Source organism: Mauremys mutica, chromosome 4 (genome assembly GCF_020497125.1).
Source record: "Mauremys mutica isolate MM-2020 ecotype Southern chromosome 4, ASM2049712v1, whole genome shotgun sequence".
In the NCBI taxonomy this organism is placed as follows: domain Eukaryota; kingdom Metazoa; phylum Chordata; order Testudines; family Geoemydidae; genus Mauremys; species Mauremys mutica.
Window position 1 is genome coordinate 158,524,607 of NC_059075.1, and position 27,037 is coordinate 158,551,643.

The 27,037-nt window shown below is 59.8% G+C and overlaps 1 protein-coding gene across 1 annotated transcript in view; it reads left to right on the top strand.

Annotated features, from left to right (window-relative positions):
- The first annotated feature begins 16,530 nt into the window (after positions 1-16,530).
- Positions 16,531-27,037, top strand: part of LOC123368469 (sarcoplasmic/endoplasmic reticulum calcium ATPase 1) — a 31,346-nt gene continuing 20,839 nt past the window's right edge. Inside the window, exons 1-5 of the mRNA XM_045013280.1 lie at positions 16,531-16,648; positions 18,461-18,478; positions 19,083-19,165; positions 25,787-25,891; positions 26,246-26,384. Of these exons, the coding sequence (XP_044869215.1) occupies positions 16,531-16,648; positions 18,461-18,478; positions 19,083-19,165; positions 25,787-25,891; positions 26,246-26,384 (463 nt within the window). The remainder of the gene's footprint in view (positions 16,649-18,460; positions 18,479-19,082; positions 19,166-25,786; positions 25,892-26,245; positions 26,385-27,037) is intronic.

Below are 27,037 nucleotides of genomic sequence, written 5' to 3' on the forward strand. Positions count from 1 at the left end.
GCTCGACTGCAGCAGCAGTGGCTCTGTCTCTTCTGTGCCCTGGGGGCTGGAAAGTCACACACCCCGCACTGGCCTCACCCCCACCAACGGCCGCCCCAGCGCCAAGGGAGTGTGAGACGCCTTCCCCCCCAAGGGCCTGGGGACGGTGCTCGCAAAGGAGTGGGGTGACTATGGAGGAGTAAATGTCCCCCACTGCTGGGGGAGTCGTGGGCATGGGGGGGCTAAAGGGACACCCCTGCAGCCAGTGTGGGAGCAGGCCCCTGGGGGATAAATACTCCCCTGTGCCTCCCAGGCCAGAGTCCCCGGCACGCTGACCGTGAGGGTACAGGATAGACACCGGCCAAGCCCCAGCCGCTAGGGTGCAGGGGCCACGCTGGGGATGGTGGCAGCACAGGCAAGTGGGGAGGGTAAGCCCCTCAGCTGCCCCCCATGGCCTCCAGAGCCCGTGGTGCTGCTGAGGGCGTGCAGTCCCCTCTGCCCTGGCCCAGGACCTGGCCTCGTCCCTCCCGCTCAGCACCGCAGCCTGGCTGTGGAGGTGCCTGCAGTGGGTGCTGCACGCTCAATGCAGACGTGTGGCACTGACCCCTGGGGGCACAGCATGGGACTGGAGCAGTGGGGCCTGCCCCCTGGCACTGCTGGGGGTGAGTAATGGCACGGTGGGGTGAAGGATACCCCCCCCCCCCGCACCCCTGGGCTGCGCAGCTCACACGGGGGCAAGCCCCTGCTGGCTCCCAGCCGCAGCCCCTCTGTGCCCTGCCCTGGCTCCAGGGACAATGGACCTGGGTCCCCCGAGCCGGGACCAGGGAGGACCAGGCTGGCCTGGGAGGTGGGTGCTGGGAGCGGATCGAGACACCAGGGGGAGCTGCTGGTCCCTGTGGTTTCCTGCGGAGCCCCTGGGAGCTGCCCCCCCCCCCCCTCCCCGGGGACACGGAGCTGAGAGTGAATAAACCAGAATCGCTGCAGATGGGAGATCAGGAGGGGCATGGGGTGGGGGAACCCAGGGCTGGGCTAGCAGGGGCTGCGGGTCGGGAGTGAGGGGCACCGGCTGGGCTGGAGGGAGCCCAGGGCTGGGCTGGCAGGGGCTGTGGGTCGGGAGTGAGGGGCACCGGCTGGGCTGGAGGGAGCCCAGGGCTGGGCTGGAGGGAGCCCAGGGCTGGGCTAGCAGGGGCTGTGGGTCGGGAGTGAGGGGCACCAGCTTATCAGGGGAGGGGGCAAGAGTCCAGGACTGGCCTAGTAGGGGAGTTGAGGGGCATCAGCAGAGCGTGTGGCAGCCTCATTGGGCTTCTGTGCCCGGGTGAGACAGCAGCTGCCCTTGTTCTCTGGGTGCAGGGGGCTGTGGAGGGGTGGGATTTGTGGGATCTGAGGGGAGAGCAGTGGTGCAGGGAGGGGATGGCGGCTGGAATTGGGCAGGAGCTGGTGTGTGTCCCATAGGCCGGCCCCCCTTTCGCTCCTCAGCTCCAGGTTGGAGCAATGGCCTGACACAGGGGCCGCTGGGTCCTGATCCCTCCTGGGTCTGGTACGGAATTGCTGGGGCTCCCCTGGGGGACTTACTGCCTGGGGAGACTGAGTCAAAGCCCTTGGTCCCCAGCTGGATCCACCGGGGGAGGGTCAGTCTGGTTCTGTGGGGCAGCCAACTCCTGCCCCTCCCCCACATGCGTGGGGGGGGCTGTGGAAGCCCCAGCCCAGCTGCCCTCCCCAGAGCGCCCCTCAGCCCCTTGGGCTGAGCACTCTCGCCCCGAGAGCTCCAGAACCCCCTGGGGCTCTGTGTGACCTTGTTCCCAGCAGCCACCTGGCCCTGTGCAGACAGACAGGGCCAGCTGCGGGTGGAGGGTGGGGGGGAGCAGGAACCAACCAGCCTCATCAGGGATCCCTTGGAAAACTGGTCACCTTGTTAATGGGGTGGGTGAAGGAGGAGGAGGGGCCCCTGGGCTGGACCCCCAAATAAGACCAGTCTGGCGGCCCCCTGCAGCAGCCCAGCTAGGGCGGGAAGGGCCCAGCTCAGAGGGACTCCTGCAGGGAGCCCTGTGATCGGTGCTGAGCGTTTAGAGTGAGCAGTGCCTTGAACGGCGGAGAATCCACTCCTCAAAGCCACAGTGGCCCAAAGGTCAGTTCCTAGAGGAGTTGGGAAAATGGGACTTCTGCCTCATGGATTTTTTTCACAGGAAAAAGTAACCCAATTAAAACAGCCTGTCCCACGGGAAACGCTGATAGGAAGCCAGAGCGCTTTTTCATTTGGGCTTCAAATTAGTGGTATGTGTTTGTGTGTCTTATGGGAGCACCCTGGAGCTGCAGTCCTGGGGCAGAAGCCTGGCGTGCCAGGTGCTGTACAAATACAGCAGCACGTTGGGTTGGTTTTGGAACCAAATAAACAGTTTGAGCAACTGGGGAAGCTCCTGCTCACTCGCTCACCCTCTGCCCCATAGCCATGTGCATGAGTGCCTGCTGCCAGGTGTGCAGACTGCCTCAGAGTCCCCCTCTTAGTGGGTGTGACATCAGCACAGCCACCCCATCTCAAGTGTTCATCAGTTGAGAGATCAGCTTGAAAACCAGGTTTCCCACCATGCAAAATGCCAGAGGCTACGTATTTGCCTGCTGTCTGTGCAGCTTTTGGGGGGTTGCGTCCTCCCAACTTGTCTCGCTGACTACAAAGGGCAAGAATCTGACTTAGGGATGCCAAGATCCTGCTGCAATCACAGGACTCCAGGAGCTGGGGCTCAGTGGAAACCCTCAAACAGGATGAGAGCTGGCAGCACTGCAGGGATGGGGCATGGAGCCAGCATGCTTGGGTGGGGGCATGGCCAATGGCTGCACCCAGGTTCCTGGGACCTCTTCACCCCACGCAGGCATCAGGGCGATTGGGGATGAGCTTGCATCCTTGGCAGCTGGGTGGATGTCAATGGGGAAGCAGCTTCCCAGGGCCCCGTCAGCCAGGTTGAGGCTAGAAGGCTCCTGGGGTTTTCTTCTGGCCATGGGAGAAGGCTGGGCAGGGACTGGGGGCTGAATTGCAGCCCAGGACTTTGGCGTCTCATAACCCCTCTGCCTGGGAGGGAGGGGGAGCTCTGTGGCAGGGCCGGGGAGAGAGTCAGACATAGCCACCCTCCACCACAGAGGGGACTTCGTCTCCTCCAGCTGGAACACAAAGGGGCTCCGCTCACAGGGCCCTGGGCCCCTCACTGGGTCTGGAACACAGCACCCCTGGCCCACGGATGGGCTGTGGGGTTGTGGCTGGCGCCTCACATGTGGGAGCGGGGTTAGCGTGCCCAGAGGCTCCTTGCCAAAGGGCCCGCTGGTCTTTGCAAACGGCTGTCACTGCAGACCTGACAAACTCACTGCTTCAAACAGGCTGTACAGGCTGATTTTCCAGAAGGAGGAACATGAGAGGCATCTGCAGGAGGCGCCTGACTTGTCAAGATTCACAGTCCTTGTGCGCCGTGTGTCCCAAAGAGCTAACAAAGACTGTTGCTACTGCCAGGGTGCGTGGGGGGCTCGGGGTGCGACTCAGCCACTGGGAGGGGTGTGTCCCAGTCATCGACCCCCCTCCCTCATTAGCCAGGTAATGCCAGTTCTAGTCTGCCCTGGCCACAGCCCAGCCAGTCGCTGGACAGCCAGCAAAGACAACTGCCGATGAGCTCAGCCAGTGGGAGGTGACCCAGCCCGCCGGAGAGCGCCCTGGTGGGAAGTAAAGACAGTCGCGTCTCAGGATAGCAGAGGCTTTCGGTGCACAGTCATTGAGGGAACCCCTGGAGGGGGGCTTCCTTGAACATCTGGCTCCTGGGCCTTGGGCGTGGCAGGGAAACCGGCTCTGTTACCTAGACCAGGGTACTGCAGAGACGGGCGGAGCCAGGGCTGTGGCTCATGCTTTGCTCTGGGTTGTAACCAGGTGTTCCCATCACTTCTCATCATTCCCATAAACCTGCATATGGTTTGTTACAAGAGCGCCCAGGTGCTGCCTGGTTCCTGGGGTGCGGTTTGAGGGAACACGAGGGCCCATGGCTCCTGTGGGGCAGAGGCTCTGGGATGGCTGCGAGCAGCCAGTGTTGGGCTGCATGGCACAGGGGAGCGATGCAAAGCAATGTGGGAACTGGGGAGCACCTACCGTTACCCTGCGAGGCGAGCTCAGGGCTGATGGAGCCCAGATAGAGCACGTGAGCAGCTGGCAGGCTGGGGGGCCAAGGAGCCGCCCAGCAGCCACCAGGCTCTGTCCTGCTGGGCAGGGGTACCGAGGGGTCTCAGAGTCCTGATCCCCCAGAACCATCACAGTTAGTGCCCCATGGCTGTACCCCATATACAGGCCATGGGGCTCACAAGGGGTCAGTGCCCCATATACAGGCCGTGGGGACCACAGGAGAATCACTACCCCATATACAGGCCATGGGGCTCACAAGGGGTCAGTGCCCCATATACAGGCCATGGGGCTCACAAGGGGTCAGTGCCCCCTCTATGGGTGGGTTTAGTGCCCTATGTGCAGGACACAGGGGCTGTAACTGGCTCCTTAGCGGATGCAGGCCCACATGGGGCCGTGTCCCAGCAGGCAGACAGGGCTGCATGGGATGGGGGTATGGGCAGGGGTGAGCTGCAGCGGGTTCGCACGGGGTTCGCGGGAACCCGTTGTTAAATTTAGCAGCCATTTTAGAACCGCTTGTTAAGGGCTGCTAAATTTAACAAAAGTTCCCGCCCACTCCTCTCCTGCTCCGCCCCCTTCTCCTCCCCCTCCCCTGCTTCCCGCGAATCAGATGTTCGCGGGAAGCCTGAACAAGCAGCATGGAGGCAGCCAGCAGGTAAGCTGGGGCGCGGAGGGGGAGGGGAGGTGCGGCTGGCTCAGCAGCTCCCGGTCCCAGACCGCGGCTCCCTCCAGCCCAGCGCCGGCCCGGGGAGTCGAGCCCCGCGGCTGCCGCCGAGCGGCCGGGCCCCCATGCCGGCCCGGGGAGTCGGGCCGAGTGGCTGGGCCCCGGTGCCGGCCCGGCCCGGGGAGTCGGGCCCCGGTGCCGGCCCGGCCCGGGGAGTCGGGCCCCGCGGCGCCAGTCGTGGTCCTGGCAGAGTGGACCCGGTCCCCAGGCAGTGTGGTAAGGGGGCAGGGAGGGGGTGGGTTGTGGGGGGGTGGATAGGGGTCAGGGCAGTCAGAGGGCAGGGAACAGGGGGATTGAATGGGGGCAAGGGTCCCGGGGAGCAGTCAGGAAAGAGCAGGGTTGGATGAGGTGGTGGGGGCACTCAGGGACAGAGAGAAGGGGTAGTTGTATGGGGTAGGGGTTCTGGGGGGCCATTGAGAATGAGAGGAGGGGTTGGGTGGGGTGGCAAGGGGCAGTCAGGGGACAGGGAAGGGGGGGATGGGTCAGGGGTCTCGGAGTGTGTGTGTTAAGGAACATGAGGGGTTGGATGGGGCACGACCCCCCCCCACGGGGGGGGGGGAAAGAAGGGAACCCGTTGTTAAAATTTTGGAGGGAGGAGGGAACCCGTTGTTAAAAATTTGGCAGCTCATCACTGGGTATGGGATGGGTGGTGCCCTGGGGCCAGTCCCCAGGAGCATGGGGGGTGGGGTGGAGCCATGGAGCAGTAGTACCATGGGGGCAGTGCCATGGTGTGAGGTGGGGGTTGGTGCTGGGGGGTTCAGTGCCTGGGGACTACTCCCCGGGGCAGCGCTGGCAGCTGTGGCCAGGGCTGGGGTGGTGGAAATCTCTGCACTAGGATCCCTAATCCGGGGGCAGCAGCTGCTCCCCCTCCCCCGGCTGGGCTGTTTATTTTCAGCACATGCAGCCCAGCAGGTCCCTTATAGGGTAAGGGAGCATGGCCCAGCCCCACAGCTCCTTCAATATGGATGGGGGGGCAAGGTCCCTGAGCAGCCCCTGTGCACACCCATGTGTCGGGTCAGCGCTTGCACTAGTGACACCGACATGTTGCCCCCCGGCACTACCAGCCCCTTCCATGGGTGTGAACTCACCACCGACACTGACATGGGGTGGGGCACACAATGCAGCCTCCTCTGCACCATACACGACCTCTCCTCAGACACAGCGTTGATGGGGGATTAGAGTTCCCAGCTCCCCCCCACACCTCAATAAACCCCCAATGCACTCAGCTCCCCCCACTCATCCAGTTCCCCCATCGCACCCAGCTTCCCCCACCTCAATACACCCCTAACGCACCCAGCTCCCTCCAATCCACCCAGCCCCCAATACACCCAGCCCCCCACACTCACCCAGTTCCCCCCACGCACCAGCCCCCCCACGCACCCAAACACACCCAGCTCCCTCCAATCCACCCAGCTCCCCACACCTCAATGTAATGTAATGTAATAATTGGAGCTATACCAATCTCCTAGAACTGGAAGGGACCTTGAAAGGTCATTGAGTCCAGCCCCCTGCCTTCACTAGCAGGACCAATTGTTGCCCCAGATCCCTAAGTGGCCCCCTCAAGGATTGAGCTCACAACCCTGGGTTTAGCAGGCCAATGCTCAAACCACTGAGCTATCCCTCCCCAACCACTGAGCTAGCCCTCCTACACCTCCCCAATACCCCCAGGATGCCCCAATACACCAATCACCCAACGTACCCCACTCCCCGCATGCACCCAGCTCCCCCCACCTCAATACACCCCAAACACACTCAGCTCCCTCCAATCCACCTAGCCCCCATACACCCAGCTCCCTGCACTCACCCATTCCCTAATGCACCCAGCTCCCTGCACCGCAATACACCTCTCCAATGCCCCCAGACCCTCCATACACCAAGCTCCCAACATACCCCACTCCACCCATCACCCAAGCTCCCCACATCCACCCAGGCCCCAAGGCACACAACTCCCCCCATGTACACAGCTTCCAACACACCCAGCTCCCCTCATACACCCAACCCCCAATGCACCCAGCTCCCCCTGTGCACTCAGCCCCCCACTTCAATACACCACCCAATACACCCAGCTCCTTCCAATCCACCCAATGCACCCAGCACCCCCAATACACCCAACCCCCAATGCACCCAGCTCCCCCTGTGCACCCAGCCCCTCACCTCAATACACCGCCCCAATGCACCCAGCTCCTTCCAATCCACCCAACCCCCAATGCACCCAGCTCCCCCTGTGCACCCAGCTCCCCACTTCAATACACCACCCAATGCACCCAGCTCCTTCCAATCCACCCAATGCACCCAGCTCCTTCCAATCCACCCAATGCACCCAGCACCCCCAATACACCCAACCCCCAATGCACCCAGCTCCCCCTGTGCACCCAGCCCCTCACCTCAATACACCGCCCCAATGCACCCAGCTCCTTCCAATCCACCCAACCCCCAATGCACCCAGCTCCCCCTGTGCACCCAGCCCCTCACCTCAATACACCGCCCCAACGCACCCAGCTCCTTCCAATCCACCCAACCCCCAATGCACCCAGCTCCCCCTGTGCACCCAGCTCCCCACTTCAATACACCACCCAATGCACCCAGCTCCTTCCAATCCACCCAATGCACCCAGCTCCTTCCAATCCACCCAATGCACCCAGCACCCCCAATACACCCAACCCCCAATGCACCCAGCTCCCCCTGTGCACCCAGCCCCTCACCTCAATACACCGCCCCAATGCACCCAGCTCCTTCCAATCCACCCAACCCCCAATGCACCCAGCTCCCCCCATGCACCCATCCCCCCACCTCAATACACTGCCCCAATGCACCCAGCTCCTTCCAATCCACCCAACCCCCAATGCACCCAGCTCCCCCCATGCACCCATCCCCCCACCTCAATACACCGCCCCAATGCACCCAGCTCCTTCCAATCCACCCAACCCCCAATGCACCCAGCTCCCCCCATGCACCCATCCCCCCACCTCAATACACTGCCCCAATGCACCCAGCTCCTTCCAATCCACCCAACCCCCAATGCACCCAGCCCCCCACCAAAATACTCCATCCAATGCACCCAGATCCCACCATACACCCAGCCCCCAACGCACCCAGCTCCCCCCATGCACCCAGCTCCCCACTTCAATACACCACCCACTGCACCCAGCTCCTTCCAATCCACTCAGCCCCCAATGCACCCAACTCCCTCTGTGCACCCAGCCCCCCACCTCAATACATCGTCCCAGTGCACCCAGATCCCACCATACACCCAGCCCCCAACGCACCCAGCTCCCTCTGTGTAACCAGCCCCCACCTCCCCCTGTACACCCAGCCCCCAACACACACAGCTCCCTGTGACACCCTGGCACCCCCATATTCACCACGGTCATATAATAACAATTAGGATATGTTTTGTAGAAAGTCTGCCTTGTGAGGTATCATTCTCAAAGTCTTGATCTGCTAGGCATTAATATTTCATTGGATTGGATTTGCTATTGTTGTATGTGAAGTTATGAAGTTTGGCTGTGTATTTGTTACTGAAAGATGTTGTGAGGTTGAAAACACCCACAAGCAGCCTTTCCGGTGCGACAGTAAACAGGCCAAACAATGTTAATGGCTTATTGAGGAAATGCACACAAGCACCAGGATCACCCCCAGGGACTGTGTGCAATAGAAACTTCTCAGAGATCGCACTGCACAGTGGGAACTGTCTGATCCAGGTCATAGCAAAAGAGCTTTCCAGCGAGTGGGGAGAAGATATAAAAGGGAGAAATAACATCATGACTACAGCTCACTCTCCCTACAACCACACACCTGAAAGTACCAGAGGAAAAAGACTGACCTGGGGGAAGTGCTGATCCCAGGCTAAGAGGATTTCTAGCCTGTGTATGGAAACCTGCTGGACTGTTTGTATCATCAGCCAGGGTGAGAAATTACTAATTCAAACCCAATCTTTCTCATATTTTAGGCTTAGTTGGCAGTTTTGTTTATTTGCTAGATAATCTCCTTTGATCCGCTTGCTAGCACTTACAATCACTTAAAATCTATTTTCTGTAGTTAATAAATCTATTTTGGATTTTAGCTAAGACACTGTGTGTTATTTGAAGTGCAAAGGGGCTAAATCTCAGCTCATGAACAAGCGTTGGTGCACGTCCACTTTCCTTTGTAGAAGTGTTGAACCGGGTGATACATTCATACTGGTGGGGTTTTGACCAGGGCAGGATGGTTCAGCTCTGGGGTCCTAGTCTGGGAAGCTGAGGGTTATCTTGGCTGTAGCCTCTCGATTGTTGGCGCATGCAGTGGCTGTCCAAAGTGGCACCTGCAGCTGGGTGTGTCCCTGCCTGTACAAATGCTGGTTGGAATGTAGGATTGGGAGCAGTGAAAAGCTTGTCACACCAGCACAGTGCTGATAGGGAGCCCAGCCTGGCATGGGGGAGCCTGGTGAGGCAGAGGGCTCAGTGGTACCCCAGTTCCAGGTTGCACCCAAGGGGGGATCCATCACACTGCCCCAATGCACCCAGCCCCTCACTCATCCAGCTCCCCCCATACACCCAGCCCCCAACACACCCAGCTCCCCCATGCACCCAGCTCCCAACAAACTCAGCTGTCCCATACACCCAGCACCCAATGAGATTCTATGATTCACCCAGCTCCCCGATTCACCCAACCCCCCTATTCACCCAGTTCCCACTATGCACCCACCCCAGCACACCCAGCTCCTCCATCCCCAGCCTCAAAGTGCTCTGGCCCCAGTCCCCTCACCCCAGCTCTCCCTCCAGCACAATCACATGCAGGACCCGGACGCCCTCATGTGTTGGACCCTCGTGCTCCATGGACTGCTCCTCCAAGTGCCATTTCCTCTCCCGCGTCAGGGAATCCCCTCTTGCCCTTCCCCCTCTCCCCTCCCTCCTTGCTGGGATTCCCTGTCCCTGAGGCCTGGAGCAGCCTCATATCACCCCCCCCGGGGGCGGGGCAGGGAGCAGACCAGGTCAGCTGCAGCCCCCAGCGTAAGGGGTGAGAGTACAATCTGAGAACTGTCCGTTCCCCCCCCCCCGCGACCTCATTTTGGGGAGGGCGAGAGACTGTCTCCTTTAAACCAGACACCCTGGTTCAAAGTCAGCCAGAGGTGCACCTCAGCAGCCAGGACTCCTGGGTTCTCCCACCAGCTCTGGGAGGGGAGTGGGGGACTGGGAGAAAGGATCCTGGGTTCTGTGCCCCAGGTCTCTGTGTGATCAGCCCCTTCACAGCTCTGTGCCTCAGTTTCCTTTTACTCAGTGCTTCCCCCTGCCCCATCCAGCTGTCTGTCATTCTCTCCAGCACCTGGCCCATGGGGCTGTGGTCCCAGCTGCAGCAGCCGGGGTGGGGGCAACCCGTCCACTTCAGAGACCCCCAGCACCAAGAGATCCTGGAGTTTGATGGTGTGTGTGTGCGCACATGAGCAAGAAAGAGAAACAGCTGTGGGGAGCCACCCCACCCCCCAACCCTGCAGAGCTGGGGGTCACAGGCCCCACTGTGACCACCCCCTAGCACAATTCCCCCCCCCATCCCTCCTTACCCTTTCTGCCCCCTGCCCCCAGCCTGTTCCCCTGTGGGCGCTGACGTGGCCAAACAGCAAAGGTTGTGTGGGTAACTGGAGCCAGGACAGGCAGCAGCTGCTGCTCGAGTTACACTTCTCTGCCTGGCCTTGGGGGTGGGGGTGGGGGGGGAGTCTGGGGGCTCAGGCTCTCTGCAGACTCTGGCAGCGTCGCTGCATTGGTCACTCAGAGCAGCTCCCCAGTTTCAGTGAGATCAGCAGACTCAGGCTTGACTCTGGATTCAACTGGTGTGATTGAGACCAGAATCTGCCCTTCCATTCACAGCAAGGTGCACTGCCAGAGCCAGACAGGGCTGCCTAGGGGGCAGGGGATTGTGGGGGGCAGAGCTCTGTGCTGCTGCACGGTCTCTGGGAAGGCTCAGAGGCTTTGAAAATGGAGTCAGAGATGGAAATGCCTCACTAGGCTGGAAGATTAATGTTCCCCTTCAACTCCTCTGGGAGTCAGGACGCCTGGGTTCTATCCCCAGCGCTGAGATGGGAGTCGGGTCTAGTCGGGAGGGGCTGGGAGGCAGGACGCCTGGGTTCTATCCCTTGCTCTGGAGGGGCAGGTGCTGAGATGAGACCCTCAGCAACTGTGCCACCCTAGTCACTGAGGACATGGATCTGTGGTGGGGACAAGCCACCCCAATCCCCTTGGAGCAGAAGCCATAAATTAACTTTCCTGCCAGCACCCAATAAATCAGCTTCCATCGCCACCCTCCCCCCGAATATCCCAGCTGGGGCCAGTCACCTCAGGACAGGACAGGGAGCAGCCATGGGGGCGGAGCAGGCTGGGATTGCAGTTCTCTTGGGGTCAGGGAGGTGGGGGGCTGGGGGCAATGAGACTGGCTCAGCAGGGATCCATGGGGGTGGGGAGCAGGGCCCTATGACTCACTGGCTGCCCAGCCTCCAGGCTGCTGCTGGAGAGGAGTCTGGGTGCAATGGGGCCCCATGGAATATGCTGCATCCCCCTACCCCTCCCAGGAGCAGATAAATGCCCCATTAACAACCTGGGCCCAGACACAGGGATCCCACTGGGCCGGCCCAAGACCACAGGCCAGGACTCCTCCATCCCATGGATCCCCCCCAGCCCCACACACGATTCCCGGAGCCTCCCGGGCCGAGCCCTGTCTATGCACCAAGGGGCTGAGCTGGCTACGGACCGATCGCGTTACTGCTGCTGGCTGCGCCGCCTCCTCCAGCCAGAGGCAGGTTTTACCCGTCAGTGGGGCCCCCGTTCGCCCGCCCTCCGGCCCGGCGCTCCAAGCGGGGAAATGGGGTCGGGGTGCGGGGAGCACCCATTGGCCCATTTCCCCATTGGCCCAGTGGCTAATCCACCACTGCCTCCAGCCCTCAGCCCCACTGCCCTGCCCCTGGCCCCAGTGAGCCCCCAGCCCCACTACCCTGCCACATTGCCCTGCTCCTATCCCAGCCTCCGGCCCCACTGAGCCTCCATCCCTCAGCCCCATTACCCTGCTGCCATCCCACCCCCAGCCCCACTGATCCTCCAGCCCCCAGGTCAATTGTCCTAACCCCATCCCACCCCCAGCCCCACTGATCCTCCAGCCCCCAGGTCCAGTGCCCTAACTCCATCCCACCCCCAGCCCCACTGATCCTCCATCCCTCAGCCCCATTACCCTGCTGCCATCCCACCCCCAGCCCCACTGATCCTCCAGCCCCCAGGTCCATTGCCCTAACCCCATCCCACCCCCAGCCCCACTGATCCTCCAGGTCCATTGCCCTAACCCCATCCCACCCCCAGCCCCACTGATCCTCCAGCCCCCAGGTCCATTGCCCTAACCCCATCCCACCCCCAGCCCCACTGATCCTACAGCCCCCAGGTCCATTGCCCTAACCCCATCCCACCCCCAGCCCCACTGATCCTCCAGCCCCCAGGTCCATTGCCCTAACCCCATCCCACCCCCAGCCCCACTGATCCTCCAGCCCCCAGGTCCATTGCCCTAACCCCATCCCACTCCCAGCCCCACTGATCCTCCAGCCCCCAGGTCCATTGCCCTAACCCCATCCCCCCCAGCCCCACTGATCCTCCAGCCCCCAGGTCCATTGCCCTAACCCCATCCCACCCCCTGCCCCACTGATCCTCCAGCCCCCAGGTCCATTGCCCTAACCCCATCCCACCCCCTGCCCCACTGACCCTCCAGCCCCCAGGTCCATTGCCCTAACCCCATCCCACTCCCAGCCCCACTGATCCTCCAGCCCCCAGGTCCATTGCCCTAACCCTATCCCACCCCCTGCCCCACTGATCCTCCAGCCCCCAGCTCCATTGCCCTAACCCCATCCCACCCCCTGCCCCACTGATCCTCCAGCCCCCAGGTCCATTGCCCTAACCCCATCCCACCCCCAGCCCCACTGATCCTCCAGCCCCCAGGTCCATTGCCCTAACCCCATCCCACCCCCAGCCCCACTGATCCTCCAGCCCCCAGGTCCATTGCCCTAACCCCATCCCACCCCCTGCCCCACTGATCCTCCATCCCTCAGCCCCATTACCCTGCCCTTATCCCAGCCATCAGCCCACTGAGCCTCCAGCCCCCAGCCCCACTACCCGTGCCCCGGCCCCCACACCTTGTCACCTCTCTACCCCATTTCCAAATGCCCTGCTCTGCCCCACAACAGCATCCCTGACTCCAGGCCATTTGCCCTGCCCTGGTTCCCACCCCATCTCCCTGAGATCTCCCATCCATGCCCCTACACCTCCTGTTCCCCAAGGGCCACCCCCAGCCCCAATGGAGCCAGGTCCCCTCTGTTCTTCTGGCAGCTCCATTCACCCCAGACCCTAACTGAGGGGGCAGAGGGGAGATGCAGTCAGCATGGGATCCCTGAAGGGGGTCGGGGAGGAGGTGTCACTGTGTCCCCTGCCCCACTCAGCAGCAGACACAGCAGGAGCAGAAGGGCCTGGGGTGAAAAGTCTCTGACAAGACAGACGTGGTTTCCCAGGGGTTTCTGCATAGCATCCACATGGGCACAGCCAGGGCGCGCTGGCCCCGGTGGGAATGGTGGACATGGACAGATGGGCAGACAGACACGGACCCAAAATGAAAATTCTTCTCACGTCCCACCCACTCCAAATCACTCCACCAGGCACTCAGTCCCCGATGGTCACCCCTGAGGCCGGTCACCAGAGCTCCTGGCCCTGCCCTTTGGGAGGGAATAGCCTCCCTCCCTGGGCTCACAGCCCCCCGCCAGCCCTGGGGCAGCAGGCCCTTCCCCCACTGATGGGAACCCCCTGGCTCACCCCCTGCCCAGCCCTGGGGCTGCTGGCCCTTCCCCCACAGAGGGGATCCCCCTGGCTCACAGCCCCCCACCCAGCCCTGGGGCTGCTGGCCCTTCCCCCACAGAGGGGATCCCCCCGGCTCACCCCCCGCCCAGCCCTGGGGCTGCTGGCCCTTCCCCCATGGAGGGGATCCCCCTGGCTCACCCCCCGCCCAGCCCTGGGGCTGCTGGCCCTTCCCCCACTGATGGGAACCCCCTGGCTCACAGCCCCCCACCCAGCCCTGGGGCAGCTGGGCGTTCCACCAGCGTGGGTATCGGCGGTCTCACCCCCCGCCCAGCCCTGGGGCTGCTGGCCCTTCCCCCACTGATGGGAACCCCCGGGCTCACAGCCCCCCGCCCAGCCCTGGGGCTGCTGGCCCTTCCCCCACAGAGGGGATCCCCCTGGCTCACCCCCCGCCCAGCCCTGGGGCTGCTGGCCCTTCCCCCACTGATGGGAACCCCCTGGCTCACAGCCCCCCCCCCAGCCCTGGGGCAGCTGGCCCTTCCCCCACAGAGGGGATCCCCCCGGCTCCCCCCCCGCCCAGCCCTGGGGCAGCTGGCCCTTCCCCCACAGAGGGGATCCCCCTGACTCACAGCCCCCCACCCAGCCCTGGGGCTGCTGGCCCTTCCCCCTCTGATGGGATCCCCCTGGCTCACCCCCCGCCCAGCCCTGGGGCTGCTGGCCCTTCCCCCAGGGAGGGGATCCCCCTGGCTCACCCCCCACCAGCCCTGGGGCTGCTGGCCCTTCCCCCTCTGATTGGAACCCCCTTGCTCACCCCCCGCCCAGCCCTGGGGCTGCTGGCCCTTCCCCCATGGAGGGGATCCCCCTGGCTCACCCCCCGCCCAGCCCTGGGGCAGCAGGCCCTTCCCCCATGGAGGGGATCCCCCTGGCTCACAGCCCCCCACCAGCCCTGGGGCTGCTGGCCCTTCCCCCACAGAGGGGATCCCCCTGGCTTACCCCCCGCCCAGCCCTGGGGCTGCTGGCCCTTCCCCCACAGATGGGAACCCCCTGGCTCACCCCCCGCCCAGCCCTGGGGCTGCTGGCCCTTCCCCCACAGAGGGGATCCCCCTGTCTCACCCCCCGCCCAGCCCTGGGGCTGCTGGCCCTTCCCCCACAGAGGGGATCCCCCTGACTCACAGCCCCCCACCCAGCCCTGGGGCAGCTGGCCCTTCCCCCACAGAGGGGATCCCCCTGGCTTACCCCCCGCCCAGCCCTGGGGCTGCTGGCCCTTCCCCCACAGAGGGGATCCCCCTGACTCACAGCCCCCCACCCAGCCCTGGGGCTGCTGGCCCTTCCCCCATGGAGGGGATCCCCCGGCTCACACCCCCCCACCCCGCCCTGGGGCTGCTGGCCCTTCCCCCACAGATGGGATCCGCCACGCTCACAGCCCCCCACCCAGCCCTGGGGCTGCTGGCCCTTCCCCCACAGATGGGATCCCCCTGGCTCACAGCTCCCCCCCCCAGCCCTGGAGCTGCTGGCCCTTCCCCCATGGAGGGGACCCCCCCCCGGATCAGTCCCCCCAGCCCTGGGGCTGCTGGCCCTTCCCCCCCGGTGGGGATCCCCCCGGCTCACAGCCCCCCACCCAGCCCTGGGGCTGCTGGCCCTTCCCCCACCGAGGGGACCCCCCCCGGATCACTCCCCCCAGCCCTGGGGCTGCTGGCCCTTCCCCCACAGAGGGGATCCCCCTGGCTCACAGCCCCCCACCCAGCCCTGGGGCTGCTGGCCCTTCCCCCACAGAGGGGATCCCCCTGGCTCACCCCCCGCCCAGCCCTGGAGCTGCTGGCCCTTCCCCCACATAGGGGATCCCCCTGGGTCACAGCCCCCCACCCAGCCCGGGGGCTGCTGGCCCGTCCCCCACAGCGGGGATCCCCCGGGCTCACCCCCCGCCCAGCCCTGGGGCTGCTGGCCCTTCCCCCACAGAGGGGATCCCCCTCGCTCCCCTCCGAGCCCTGGGGCTGCTGGCCCTTCCCCCCCGGAGGGGATCCCCCCAGCTCACCCCCCCAGCCCTCGGGCTGCTGGCCCTTCCCCCCCAGAGGGGATCCCCCCAGCTCACCCCCCCAGCCCTAGGGCTGCTGGCCCTTCCCCCACGGCGGGGATCCCCCTGGCTCATAGCCCCCCCCCCCAAGCCCATGGGCTACCTGACGTCCCTCAGGCAGGTCGATCTAGGTGGGTTGCTGGTTAGTGATTGTGGGCACAGCTGGCTGGTAGCTGGTGGGGGGCACATGGGATCTGACCAGTGGGTGCAGCTCAGCTGGCTGGGGGGTAGGCCGAGGAGCGGAGGACTGGACGAGGGAAGGGGGTGAGGACACGGAAATGTGAGTGAGGCAAGCCCTGAGCCACATGTCCATTATGGCCAAGGGACAGAAATAACCTGCAAGGAGCCAAGGAGCAGGATGGGGGGTGGGGGAGGTTTCTTGCAAGGAGCTGGCGGATGTTGATTGACATCTCGGTGTGCGGCTGCCTCAGCCTCTCTCCTAAGTCACCTCTCGGCCTCCCTCCTGCTGCCTCAAGTCAGCAAAAATACTTCCCTGCGCAGAATGCCATATGTGTGCCGGTGCCTGCGTGATGTCAGGGGAGCTGCCCAATGGGAGGGCAGGGACGGGACCCAGGAGTCTGCCCCGTGGGCTCCCTCATAAGGACCAGGGACAGCCCCAGTCCCCACTGAGGGTGTCTACACCGGGACGGGTTGCGTGGGCTCCCCTGTCGGATACTGGGCGCCGAGGAGGGCCATGGTCTGCTGAGTGGCAGGGGACGAGAGGTGGGAGACGCTCTGAGACCAACTGACCAGCCAGGGCTTGTGAGGGGCAGAGACAGGCTGAGCCCAGGGGGAACGGGGCTTACAGCACTGTGGGGCAGCCATGGAGAACTCCCACGCAAAGACCGTGGAGGAATGTCTGGCCTACTTTGGGGTGAGCGAGAACTCTGGCCTGACACCTGAACAGGTGAAGAAGAACCTGGACAAATATGGCCCCAATGGTAAGTGCTGGCAACGCCCTCATCGTGGCTGGACCAGCCACCGGGGCGGGGAGAGCTGCAGTGGCGAGAGGTGGAGGGAGAAAGAGACCGAGCAAGGAAGAAGGATGGAGAATGGGGAACAGAGAGTTTGCTTATGTCGGGGGAGGGGGAATGTCTGGGGCTGGGGGGGCGAGAAAGGAGACAGGCAGACAGAGAAGGAGAGAATGGAACAGGTGGCTAAGGGTGCATGGGGTTGGCTGGACACAGAGAGGTAGGGATGGAGCGAGAGACACTGAGCGAGGCTGGCATCAGCCACTGGGCCCTGGGAGGGGTGTAGCAGCATGAAAGGAGCCGGGTGTCAGCGCAAGAATCAGCAGGGCTCCCAGAGCCACATATTGGAGCCTGGAGATCCATGTATTGCATCTCGGGGAGTTGTGTATCAGAGCCCGGGGGACCGCGTATTGGACCCCGGGAGCCACATATCACAGCCCGGGGAGCCGCATATGAGAGCCCGGGGAGCCGCGTATGAGCGCCTGGGGAGCCACATATCAGAACCCCGGGCAGCTGCGTATCAGAGCCTGGGGGGGCTACGTATCAGAACCCTGGGACCCGCCTATTGGAGCCCATGAAGCCACGTATCGCAGCCCGGGGAGCCGAGTATTGCTGCCAGGGTAGCCGCGTATCAGAGCCAGGGAGCTGCATATCAGAGCCTCGGGGACCATGTATCGCAGACTGGGGAGCCGCGTATCAGAAACAGGGTCAGAGCCTGTCACAGAGAAGCCAAAGATGCACACACAGGCAAGGCCCGGCTGTCCTGGGGACAAGGCAGCTGCTCCTTGGCTAAGAATAACCTGCCTGTAATTCCCTCTGGAATGGATCGGACACCAGAGATGCTGCATGGGGCGGAGGGCATCCTTCACTCTGTGCCTCCTGTCCTGGCACAGGGTTAAGGGGAGCTCCTAATGCCGGTGGGGCAGGAAAGTCCTGTGCTGGGCCAGCATGTGTGGAAGTGATGGGAGGCTCAGACTGCAACTGAGGATGGGCATGATCACAAGCGCACCGTGGTGCCTCTCCTTACCCCATATCCTCCGGCTTCCTGCCACCCCCAGCCCCTCTGGGTTTGGTGCAGGTCCCAGAGCAGCGGGCCAAGGAGCTCAGGAATACTCAGCCCAGCTCAGGTCACTGCAGGAGAGTTTGTGAGTGAGAACTTGTGTGAATGACTATGTTTGTCTGCATCTATGTGTGTGAGGGCTTGGTCACGTTTGTGTGTGAGGGTGTGTAGGTGTGTATGGGCATTGCTGTATGTATGAAGGTGAGTTCACGTGGGTGTGTTTACATGTGTGTGTGCAGGTGTGTTCATGTATGTGAGGGCATGTTTACAGGCCGTGTTTACACCAGTGGGCATGTGCGCACCCCATTCTCTGCATGTCTGTGCAGCCCCAGCTAGGGAAATATAGGGCCCTGGTACCTCATTTCAGCTGGGCCTATCCCACTCCCATTTCACCCCATTAATTTTGGGGGCCCTGCCCCCTTTTTCCTCCTCCTGTCAGCCCAGCATGTGTCTCAGTGTGTCGTGCGCACACCCTTAGCCTGCCAAAGGCGCCAGGGCTCAAGGCCCCATGCCCTGTGTGACCCTGGGCTGGGATATTGTGCCCCAGGCCAATGAATCCATCTGCCCTGTTTGTGTGCCATGTCTCCTCATTTGGGGCTCATTCCTGTCTTCCCCGTGTGCAGCATGCGCCCTGCCCTGGGGGTTCCCTGCTCAGGGTGCTAACCAGCCTCTTCTCCTCTCTTCCTTTACTTCTGCGGCGGCGGCGGCGGCTCCATGGGCAGAGCTCCCAGCAGAGGAAGGTGAGTTCCAGCCACTGGTGGCCCCAAAACCGCAAAGTGCCAGAGCCCACGGCAGCCACCGCCGGCCACATCCTCAGGCCAGCCCCAACCTCTCTCTAACCCAAACCCTGGGGCCAACACCCCCCCCATAACTCCCCACGGCCCCTCCCATAGCCCAGTGCCCTCTATCACCCCATAACCCAACCCCTGTGGCCAGCCCCCTGTCCATAACCCACTGCTCCCAGGGCCCACGGCCCCTCTGATAGCCCAGTGCCTCCATTGCCCTATAGCTTTACCCCTGTGGCCAGCGCCCTCAACCCACTGCCCCCAAGGCCCTCCCTTGGCCCACAACCCACTCCCCAGCTCTGAGCCCCATTCTCCATTCTGGCTTCAGCCCCTGGGACTTGCAGGGCTGCCCGTTTTGGTTGCACGGATTCCTGGAGCTTTCATCACCTGACAGAATCTTTAATTCCTGGTGACTCCAGGACAGTCCTGGAGGGCTGGCACCCTAGTGACTTGGTGTTCCTCCCTCTGACCCCCTGTGCCCCCACACCCAAGGAAAATAGGGATGGGATCCCTGGGGGGGGGTATCCCTGCTGATCCCTGACCCTGCCCCACTCCCCAGGCAAGTCCATCTGGGAGCTGGTGGTGGAGCAGTTTGAGGACCTGCTGGTGCGAATCCTGCTGCTGGCAGCCTGCATCTCCTTCGTGAGTGACGGGGGGCTGGGGTCCCAGGGTGTGGGAGGGGCTGCATCTCCTTCGTGAGTGACGGGGGGCTGGGGTCCTAGGGTGTGGGAGGGGCTGCATCTCCTTCGTGAGTGACGGGGGGCTGGGGTTCCAGGGTGTGGGAGGGGCTGCATCTCCTTCGTGAGTGACGGGGGGCTGGGGTCCTAGGGTGTGGGAGGGGCTGCATCTCCTTCGTGAGTGACGGGGGGCTGGGGTCCCAGGGTGTGGGAGGGGCTGCATCTCCTTCGTGAGTGACGGGGGGCTGGGGTCCCAGGGTGTGGGAGGGGCTGCATCTCCTTTGTGAGTGACGGGGGGCTGGGGTCCCAGGGTGTGGGAGGGGCTGCATCTCCTTCATGAGTGACGGGGGGCTGGGGTCCTAGGGTGTGGGAGGGGCTGCATCTCCTTCATGAGTGACGGGGGGCTGGGGTCCCAGGGTGTGGGAGGGGCTGCATCTCCTTCGTGAGTGACAGGGGGCTGGGGTCCTAGGGTGTGGGAGGGGCTGCATCTCCTTCGTGAGTGACAGGGGGCTGGGGTCCTAGGGTGTGGGAGGGGCTGCATCTCCTTCGTGAGGGGGGGGGCTGGGGTCCCAGAGAGCTGGGGAGTCCCAGGCGGCTAGGCAGAGGCAGCATCTTTGTCAAGAGTAATGGGGGGTGCTGGGGGGCGCTGGGGGGTCCCATGAGTGACTGAGGGGTCCCAGAGGCTAGGGGCGGGGCAGTGCTGGGAGGGGAGCTCTCTATGGATAACATGGGAACTGAGGAGTAGATTTTAGTGTGAGAGGCCGGGAAACCCGTGGGGGTAGAGCTTGGGAGCCAGGACTCCTGAGTTCTATCCCTGGCTCTGGGATGGGAGTGGGGTCTAGTGGTTAGAGCAGGGGGGGCTGGGAGTCAGGATTCCTGGATTCTATTCCTGACCCTGCCACAGGCTCTCTGTGCCTCGGTTTCCCCCTTTGGAGTGGGGCGGGGTGAAGTCTGGATCACTCCTATGTGCAAAGTACTGGGAGGTGCCGGGGGACAGGTGTCCCGGGGCAAGGGCCAGGGGTACAGTCCCCACGCGGTGTCTCTGGCAGGGGTGCGGGGCCCGGGGCTCCTCAGGCCAGGAGGGGAGCAGGCACTGCGCGGCATCTTGCATCGTCCTTCACCATGACCTTTCTGTGCGGAGGCCTGGCCCAGGCCCGCCTGGAATTCAGTCTTGAAGGATTCAGTGTCGGCTCCCGAAGAGGCAGCATCTCAAGTGTCGGCAGCTGGGCCAGGGCTGGGGGTGGAAGGAGGGAGCCAGGGCTGCGTCTGGCAGGTGTTAAAGGATGGGAGACCCTGCCTGGGTAGGCAGTGGAGGGAGGAGGAACCCCTCCCCCCAGTGATTCTCCCCTCATGTGGCTCCATCAGCCCTCCTCCCATGTCCCCTTGATCTTGATATGTACTGGGGGGCGGGGGGGCGACAGCTGGGCCCCCCTCTCCCCTTGCGTGAGTGCAAGAGGCCTGTAAACTGATCTCAATCTCACTGGGCCTTGGATGAAACCTGAGTGGGCACAGTTGGGCCCAGCCTGGGCAAGGCTGCAGCATCCCTGTTGTATAACTAGGGGCGGGGGAGAGCTGGTGTCTGTGCAAAAGTGGGAGACACTGGGGGGGGGGCGGGGGTTCTGTGTAAGTGTGTGCACACACCTGTGGCTGCATTGCTGCAGGGGTGAGTCAGAGGGCTGGCCCCTGTGTCTGGGGAGGTGTGCATTGTGCTGTGCATGTGTGCATGCCTGAGGGTGTGTCTGTGCAGGAGTGCTTCGCTCAGTAGGGGTGGAGTGCATTGCTGTAGGTGCGGGATGTGTCTCTGCACCTAGCTGTGCAGGATGTGTGGGTGAAATCCAGCCATCCCCAGAGTCAGAGCAGCAGGAGGTGACACCCCAGCACCTCAGGAGCCCTGGGACAGTAAACCTGCAGCTTACCAAGCTGACTGTGACCAGGTAGAGGGGATGAGCCAGAAATGGAAGCTATTTGGGGATAAGATAGATTGATGAGTGTGTATGGAGATAGATAGATAGATAGATAGATAGATAGATGGAAGGAGAGGTAACCACTCTGACTTTTTGCCTATCACTTATAATCACTTAAAATCCATCTTTTGTAATCAATAAACTTTCTCTAATGTTTTTCCTTACCAGTGAGTTTGACTGACGTGCTCGGTAAACCTGCCCAGGTCACAAAGGCTGGTGTATGCCCACTTTCCATTGAGGAAGTGGTGAAACAATTAATAAACTTGCATTGCTCAAGAAAAGGTCTTGAGCGGTGCAAGATGGTATATTCCAGTGGTACAAGGCTGGGAGCTGGGGGGATTTGGTGGGTGCCTTGGTCTGTGTGATTCGTGAATGACTCTGGGAGCATTCATGCAATCTAGCTGGGTGTGGGCTCCACATGTGGTTGTACTGAGTGGAAACAGCACTAGGAGGGGTTTGCTGCTTGTCACCAGTGAGGCATTGTGAGAGACAACCCAGATTAGTGAGTTAAGGGGACACAGCAGTCCCACAGTGCCATGTTGCACCCCAGGGATCTCGTCATATACCCTATCTATCTATCTATCTATCTATCTATCTATCTATCTATCTATCTATCTATCTATCTATCTATCTATCTATCTATCTATCTAAATATCTATCTATCTTATAAGAATGGCCATACTGGGTCAGAACAAAGGTTCATTTAGCCCAATATCCTGTCTTCCAACAGTGACCAGTGCCAGGTGCCCAAGAAGGATGAACAGAATGGGGAATCATCAAATGATCCATTCCCTGTCACCCATTCCCAGCTTCTGGCAAAGAGAGGCTAGGGACACCATCACTGCTCATCCTGGCTAATAGCCATTGATGGACCTATCCTCCATGAACTTATCTAGTTCTTTTTTGAACACTGTTATGGTCTTGGCCTTCATAGCATCCTCTGGCAAAGAGTCCCACAGACTGACTGTGTGTTGCATGAAGAAATATTTTCTTTTGTTTGTTTTAAACCTGCTGCCTATTAATTCCATTGGGTGACCCCTAGTTCTTGTGTTATGAGAAGGAGTAAATAACACTTCCTTATCTACTTTATCTACAACAATCATGAATTTATAGACCTCTATCCTATCCCCCCTTAGTCATCTCTTTTCCAAGCTGAAAAGTCCCAATACTATTACTCTCTCCTTACATGGAAGCTGTTCCATACCCCTAACCATTTTTGTTGCCCTTTTCTGAACCTTTTCCAATTCCAATATATCTTTTTTGAGATGGGGCGACCACATCTGCATGCTGTATTCAAGATGCGGGCATACAATGGATTTATATAGAGGCAATATAATATTTTCTGTCCTATAATCTATCCCTTTCTTAATGATTCCCAACATTCTGTTCACTTTTTTTGACTGCTGCTGTACATTGAGTGGATGTTTTCAGAGAACCATCCACGATGACTCCAAGATCTCCTTCTTGAGTGGTAACAGTTAATTTAGACCCCATCATTTTATATGTATAGTTGGGATTATGTTTTCCAGTGTGCATTACTTTGCATTTATCAACACTGAATTTCATATGCCATTTTGTTGCCCAGTCACCCAGTTTTGTGAGATCCTTTTGTAGCTCTTCACAGTCTGCCTAGGACGTAACTATCTTGAGTAGTTTTGTATCATCTTCCAATTTTGCCACCACATTATTTACCCCTTTCTCCAGATCGTTTATGAATATGTTAAATAGGACTGGGCCCAGTACAGACCCGTGGGGGACACCACTATTTACCTCTCTCCATTCTGAGAACTGACCATTTATTCCTACCCTTTGTTTCCTATCTTTTAACCAGTTACCGATCCATGAGAGGACCTTCCCTCTTATCCCATGACAGCTTACTTAAGAGCCTTTGGTGAGGGACCTTGTCAAAGGCTTTCTGAAAATCTAAGTACAGTATATCCACTGGATCCCCCTTATCCGCATGCTTGTTGACCCCCTCAAAGAATTCTAGTGGATTGGTGAGGCATAATTTCCCCTTACAAAAACCATGTTGACTCTTCCACAACAAATTATGTTCATCTATGTGTCTGACAATTTTGTTCTTTACTACAGTTTCAATCAGTTTGTCCAGTACTGAAGACAGACTTACCAGCCTGTGATTGCCAGGGTCTCCTCTGGAGCCCTTTTTAAAAATTGGCGTCACATTAGCTATCCTCCAGTCATTTGGTACAGAAGCTGATTTAAATCAGAGGTTACAAACCACAGTTAGTAGTTCTGCAGTTTCTCATTTGAGTTCCTTCAGACCTCTTGGGTGAATACCATCTGGTCCTGGTGACTTATTACTGTTTAGTTTATCCATTTGTTCCAAAAACCTCCTCTAATGACACCTCAGTCTAGGACAGTTCCTCAGATTTGTCACTTAAAAAGAATGGCTCAGGTTTAGGAATCTCCTTCAGATCCTCAATCGTGAAGACCGATGCAAAGAATTCATTTAGTTTCTCCGCAATGTCCTTATCATCCTTGAGTGCTCCTTTAGCATCTTGATCATCCAGTGGACCCACTGGTTGTTTAGCAGGCTTCCTGCTCCTGATGTACTTAAAAATGTTTTTGCTATTACTTTTTGAATCTTTGGCTAGCTGTTCTTCAAATTCTTTTTTGGCCTTCCTAACTATATTTTTACAATTCACTTGCCAGAGTTCATGCTCTTTTCTATTTTCCTCACTAGGATTTAACTTCCACTTTTTAAAGGATGCCTTTTTGTCTCTCACTGCTTCTTTTACTTTGTTGTTTAGGCACGGTGGCTCTTTTGGGGTTCTCTTACTATGTTTTTTTAATATGGGATATATATTTAAGTTGAGCCTCTATTATGGTGTCTTTAAAAAGTTTCCATGCCGCTTGTAGGGATTTCACTTTTGGCACCAAACCTTTTAATTTCTGTTTAACTAACATCCTCAGTTTTGTGTAGCTGCCCTTTCTGAAATTAAATGCTACTGTGTTGGGTTGTTGTGGTGTTTTCCCTGCCACAGGGATGTTAAATTTCATTATATTATGGTCACTATTACCAAACAGTCCAGCTACATTCACCTCTTGGACCTGATCCTGTGCTCCACTTAGGACTAAATCAAGAATTGCCCCTCCCCTTGTGGGTTCCAGGACCAGCTGCTATAAGAATCAGTCATTTAAGGTGTCAAGAAGCTTTATCTCTGCATCCTGTCCTGAGGTGACACGTACCCAGTATGGGGGTAGTTCCCCCATTGTTATTGAGTTTTTTATTTTTATAGCCTCTCTAATTTCCCTGAGCATTTCAAAGTCACCATCTGGGTCAGGTGGTTGGTAGTATCCCTACTGCTATCTAGCTATATATCTAGCTATCCATCCATCCATCCACCCCCATACACTCCTGGATCCTAGGCAGGGTCTGTGTAGCACTTGGCTTAAGGAAGTGGTTCTCAAACTTTTGTACTGGTGACCCCTTTCACATCACAAACCTCTGAGTGCGACCCCCCCAATAAATTAAAAACATTTTTAATATATTTAACACCATTATAAATGCTGGAGGCAAAGTGGGGTTTGGGGTGGAAGCTGACAGCTCACGACCCCCCATGTAATAACCCCATGACCCCCCAACGGGTCCCAACCCCCAGTTTGAAAACTCCTGGCTTAAGGGGACTCCTGATCTCAGTTGAGGTCTGTGTAGCACCTGGGACAAGACTCCATTATAACTGAAATACCCAAGAGAGTAATGAGTGTTGGGAGCTAGGTAGCTACCTGAGGGAGTATGAAGCAGGGTGTTGTGCAGTGTGTGTGCAAATGGGAAGGACTATAATGCTCCGAGTGCATGGGCTGGGGTGTAGTGTTCACGGTGTCTGTGGGGAGTTCTGTGTGGGATTAGGGTGACCAGATGTCCCGATTTTATAGGGACAGTCCCGATTTTTGGGTCTTTTTCTTTTATAGGCTCCTATTACCCCCCACCCCCTGTCCTGATTTTTCACACTTGCTGTCTGGTCACCCTAGTGTGGGATATATGTGAGAGCGAGACATGTAGTTCTTGAGGAGTAGAGCAGGGTGTAGTGCTCTGGCTGTGTGTCTAAGAAGCTATAGCGCTCTGAGCATCTGTGGGAGGTGTGTGAGTGTGTAGCTAGGTGGGGGAAGGAGAGGGGGTGTAGCACTATGTATGTGTGGTGTGAGAGACAGAGAAGGTGTAGAACTGTCTGTGTGTCTGGGGGAGGGTGTAGAGTTGTGGAGGGGTGTAGCACTTCTGCTATGTGGTGTGAAGGGTGTAGCGCTCTGGCTGTGTGTCTAAGTGGGCACAGCTCTGTGGAGGACAGGGGAGGGGTGCAGCACTGTGTGAGTGTCATTCTGTGTGTGCATGTGGAAGCGTATAATGCAGGGGGGTGATGTATCTCTCTGGCCATGTGGATGGGAGGGGTGTAGAACTCTGCGGGAGGGAGGGTGATGGTGAAGCTTTGGGGCTCTGGCTGTGGGTGGAAGGGGTGTAGCATTCAAGGGTGTGTGGGGTGTGTAGCTCTGTGGAGGAGGGGAACGGAGAGCTGTAACTCCCTGGCCATGAGGTGGGAAGGGTGACTTGTGCTGTGCTGTAGCTCACACAGGTGTGACCCTGGCTGTGGCTCTGCCCCTCACAGGTGCTGGCCTGGTTTGAGGAAGGTGAGGAGACAGTCACTGCATTTGTGGAGCCATTTGTCATTCTGCTGATCCTCATCGCCAATGCCATTGTAGGAGTCTGGCAGGTAACCAGGGGTCAGCGACCACCCCCTCTATGTGCTAAGCAGGGTCAGGCCAGATCAGTACCTGGATGGGAGAGTGCTGAAGTGGCTCAGGAGATAGGGCAGGCGACTTAGAAGGGGTCACTGATGTCAATGTCTCATCCCAGAAGGGGGCTGCGTCTTGGCACCGGCCATGGGCCCCTGTGTAAACAGCCCCAGTGTCCCACCCCAGAGGTGGCCACACCTCAACACCAAGCGACGGATCGCTGTATAAACAGCCCCCTGCATCCCAATCCATATCTCAGTGCTGGTCTCAGTGCGCCCAGCCCCTGGGGGGCTGTGGGCAGGTGGGCGTGACTGTTTGTGCTGCCCTGGCAGGAGAGGAACGCTGAAAACGCCATCGAGGCCCTGAAGGAGTATGAACCCGAGATGGGCAAGGTGTACCGTGCAGACAGGAAATCTGTGCAGAGAATCAAGGCCCGGGACATGGTCCCTGGCGACATTGCCGAGGTGGCTGGTGAGTGTGCGGCCATGAGCACATGGGGTTCAAGGTGCTGAAGGCACCATGGGGCAAAGGGCAGGGGGCATTCTCAGGGCAACGGTTAAACACACCCTGTGTGCTGAGAGTTGAAGGGTCAGGGGTGACGTCCCAATCATGCTGGTGCCATGATTATCCACAATGCCCTTGGAGGATCGCCAACGCTCCTCACCCTTCCCCTCTGCGAGGGTGTCAGGGGCTGTGGGGGCTGGCTAAGCAGGGTCTCCTAGCAGCTCTCGGCCTTGTTTACTGCCTGGCCCCGGCCTGCCCTGACCCCAGCTCGTGGGGCAGACGCAGCCTCATTCTCCCTGTGCTGGGAGGCGGGTGTTTGGGAACAGACAGTCCCTGGCCCCAGCTGAAAGCGGAGCCCCGTGGAATCCCCTTCGCACTGCACTTGTTCAGTGACAGGTGTTCCTGGGCCTGGGCTGCAGCCAACGCTTCTATCATGCCACTGCCCCCCCAGCCTGGGGGAGAGACCCTGTATCCCCCGCACCAACCCCGTCTCCGCCCCTCCCTGCAGGCTGGGGGGATGACCTTATATCCCCCTTCCCAGTGCCCCCCAGCCATGCCAGCCAGCCAGCCGGGAGCCCTGACCTCGCCATCTCCTTGAGAGCCCCCTGGGCAAAGGGGGG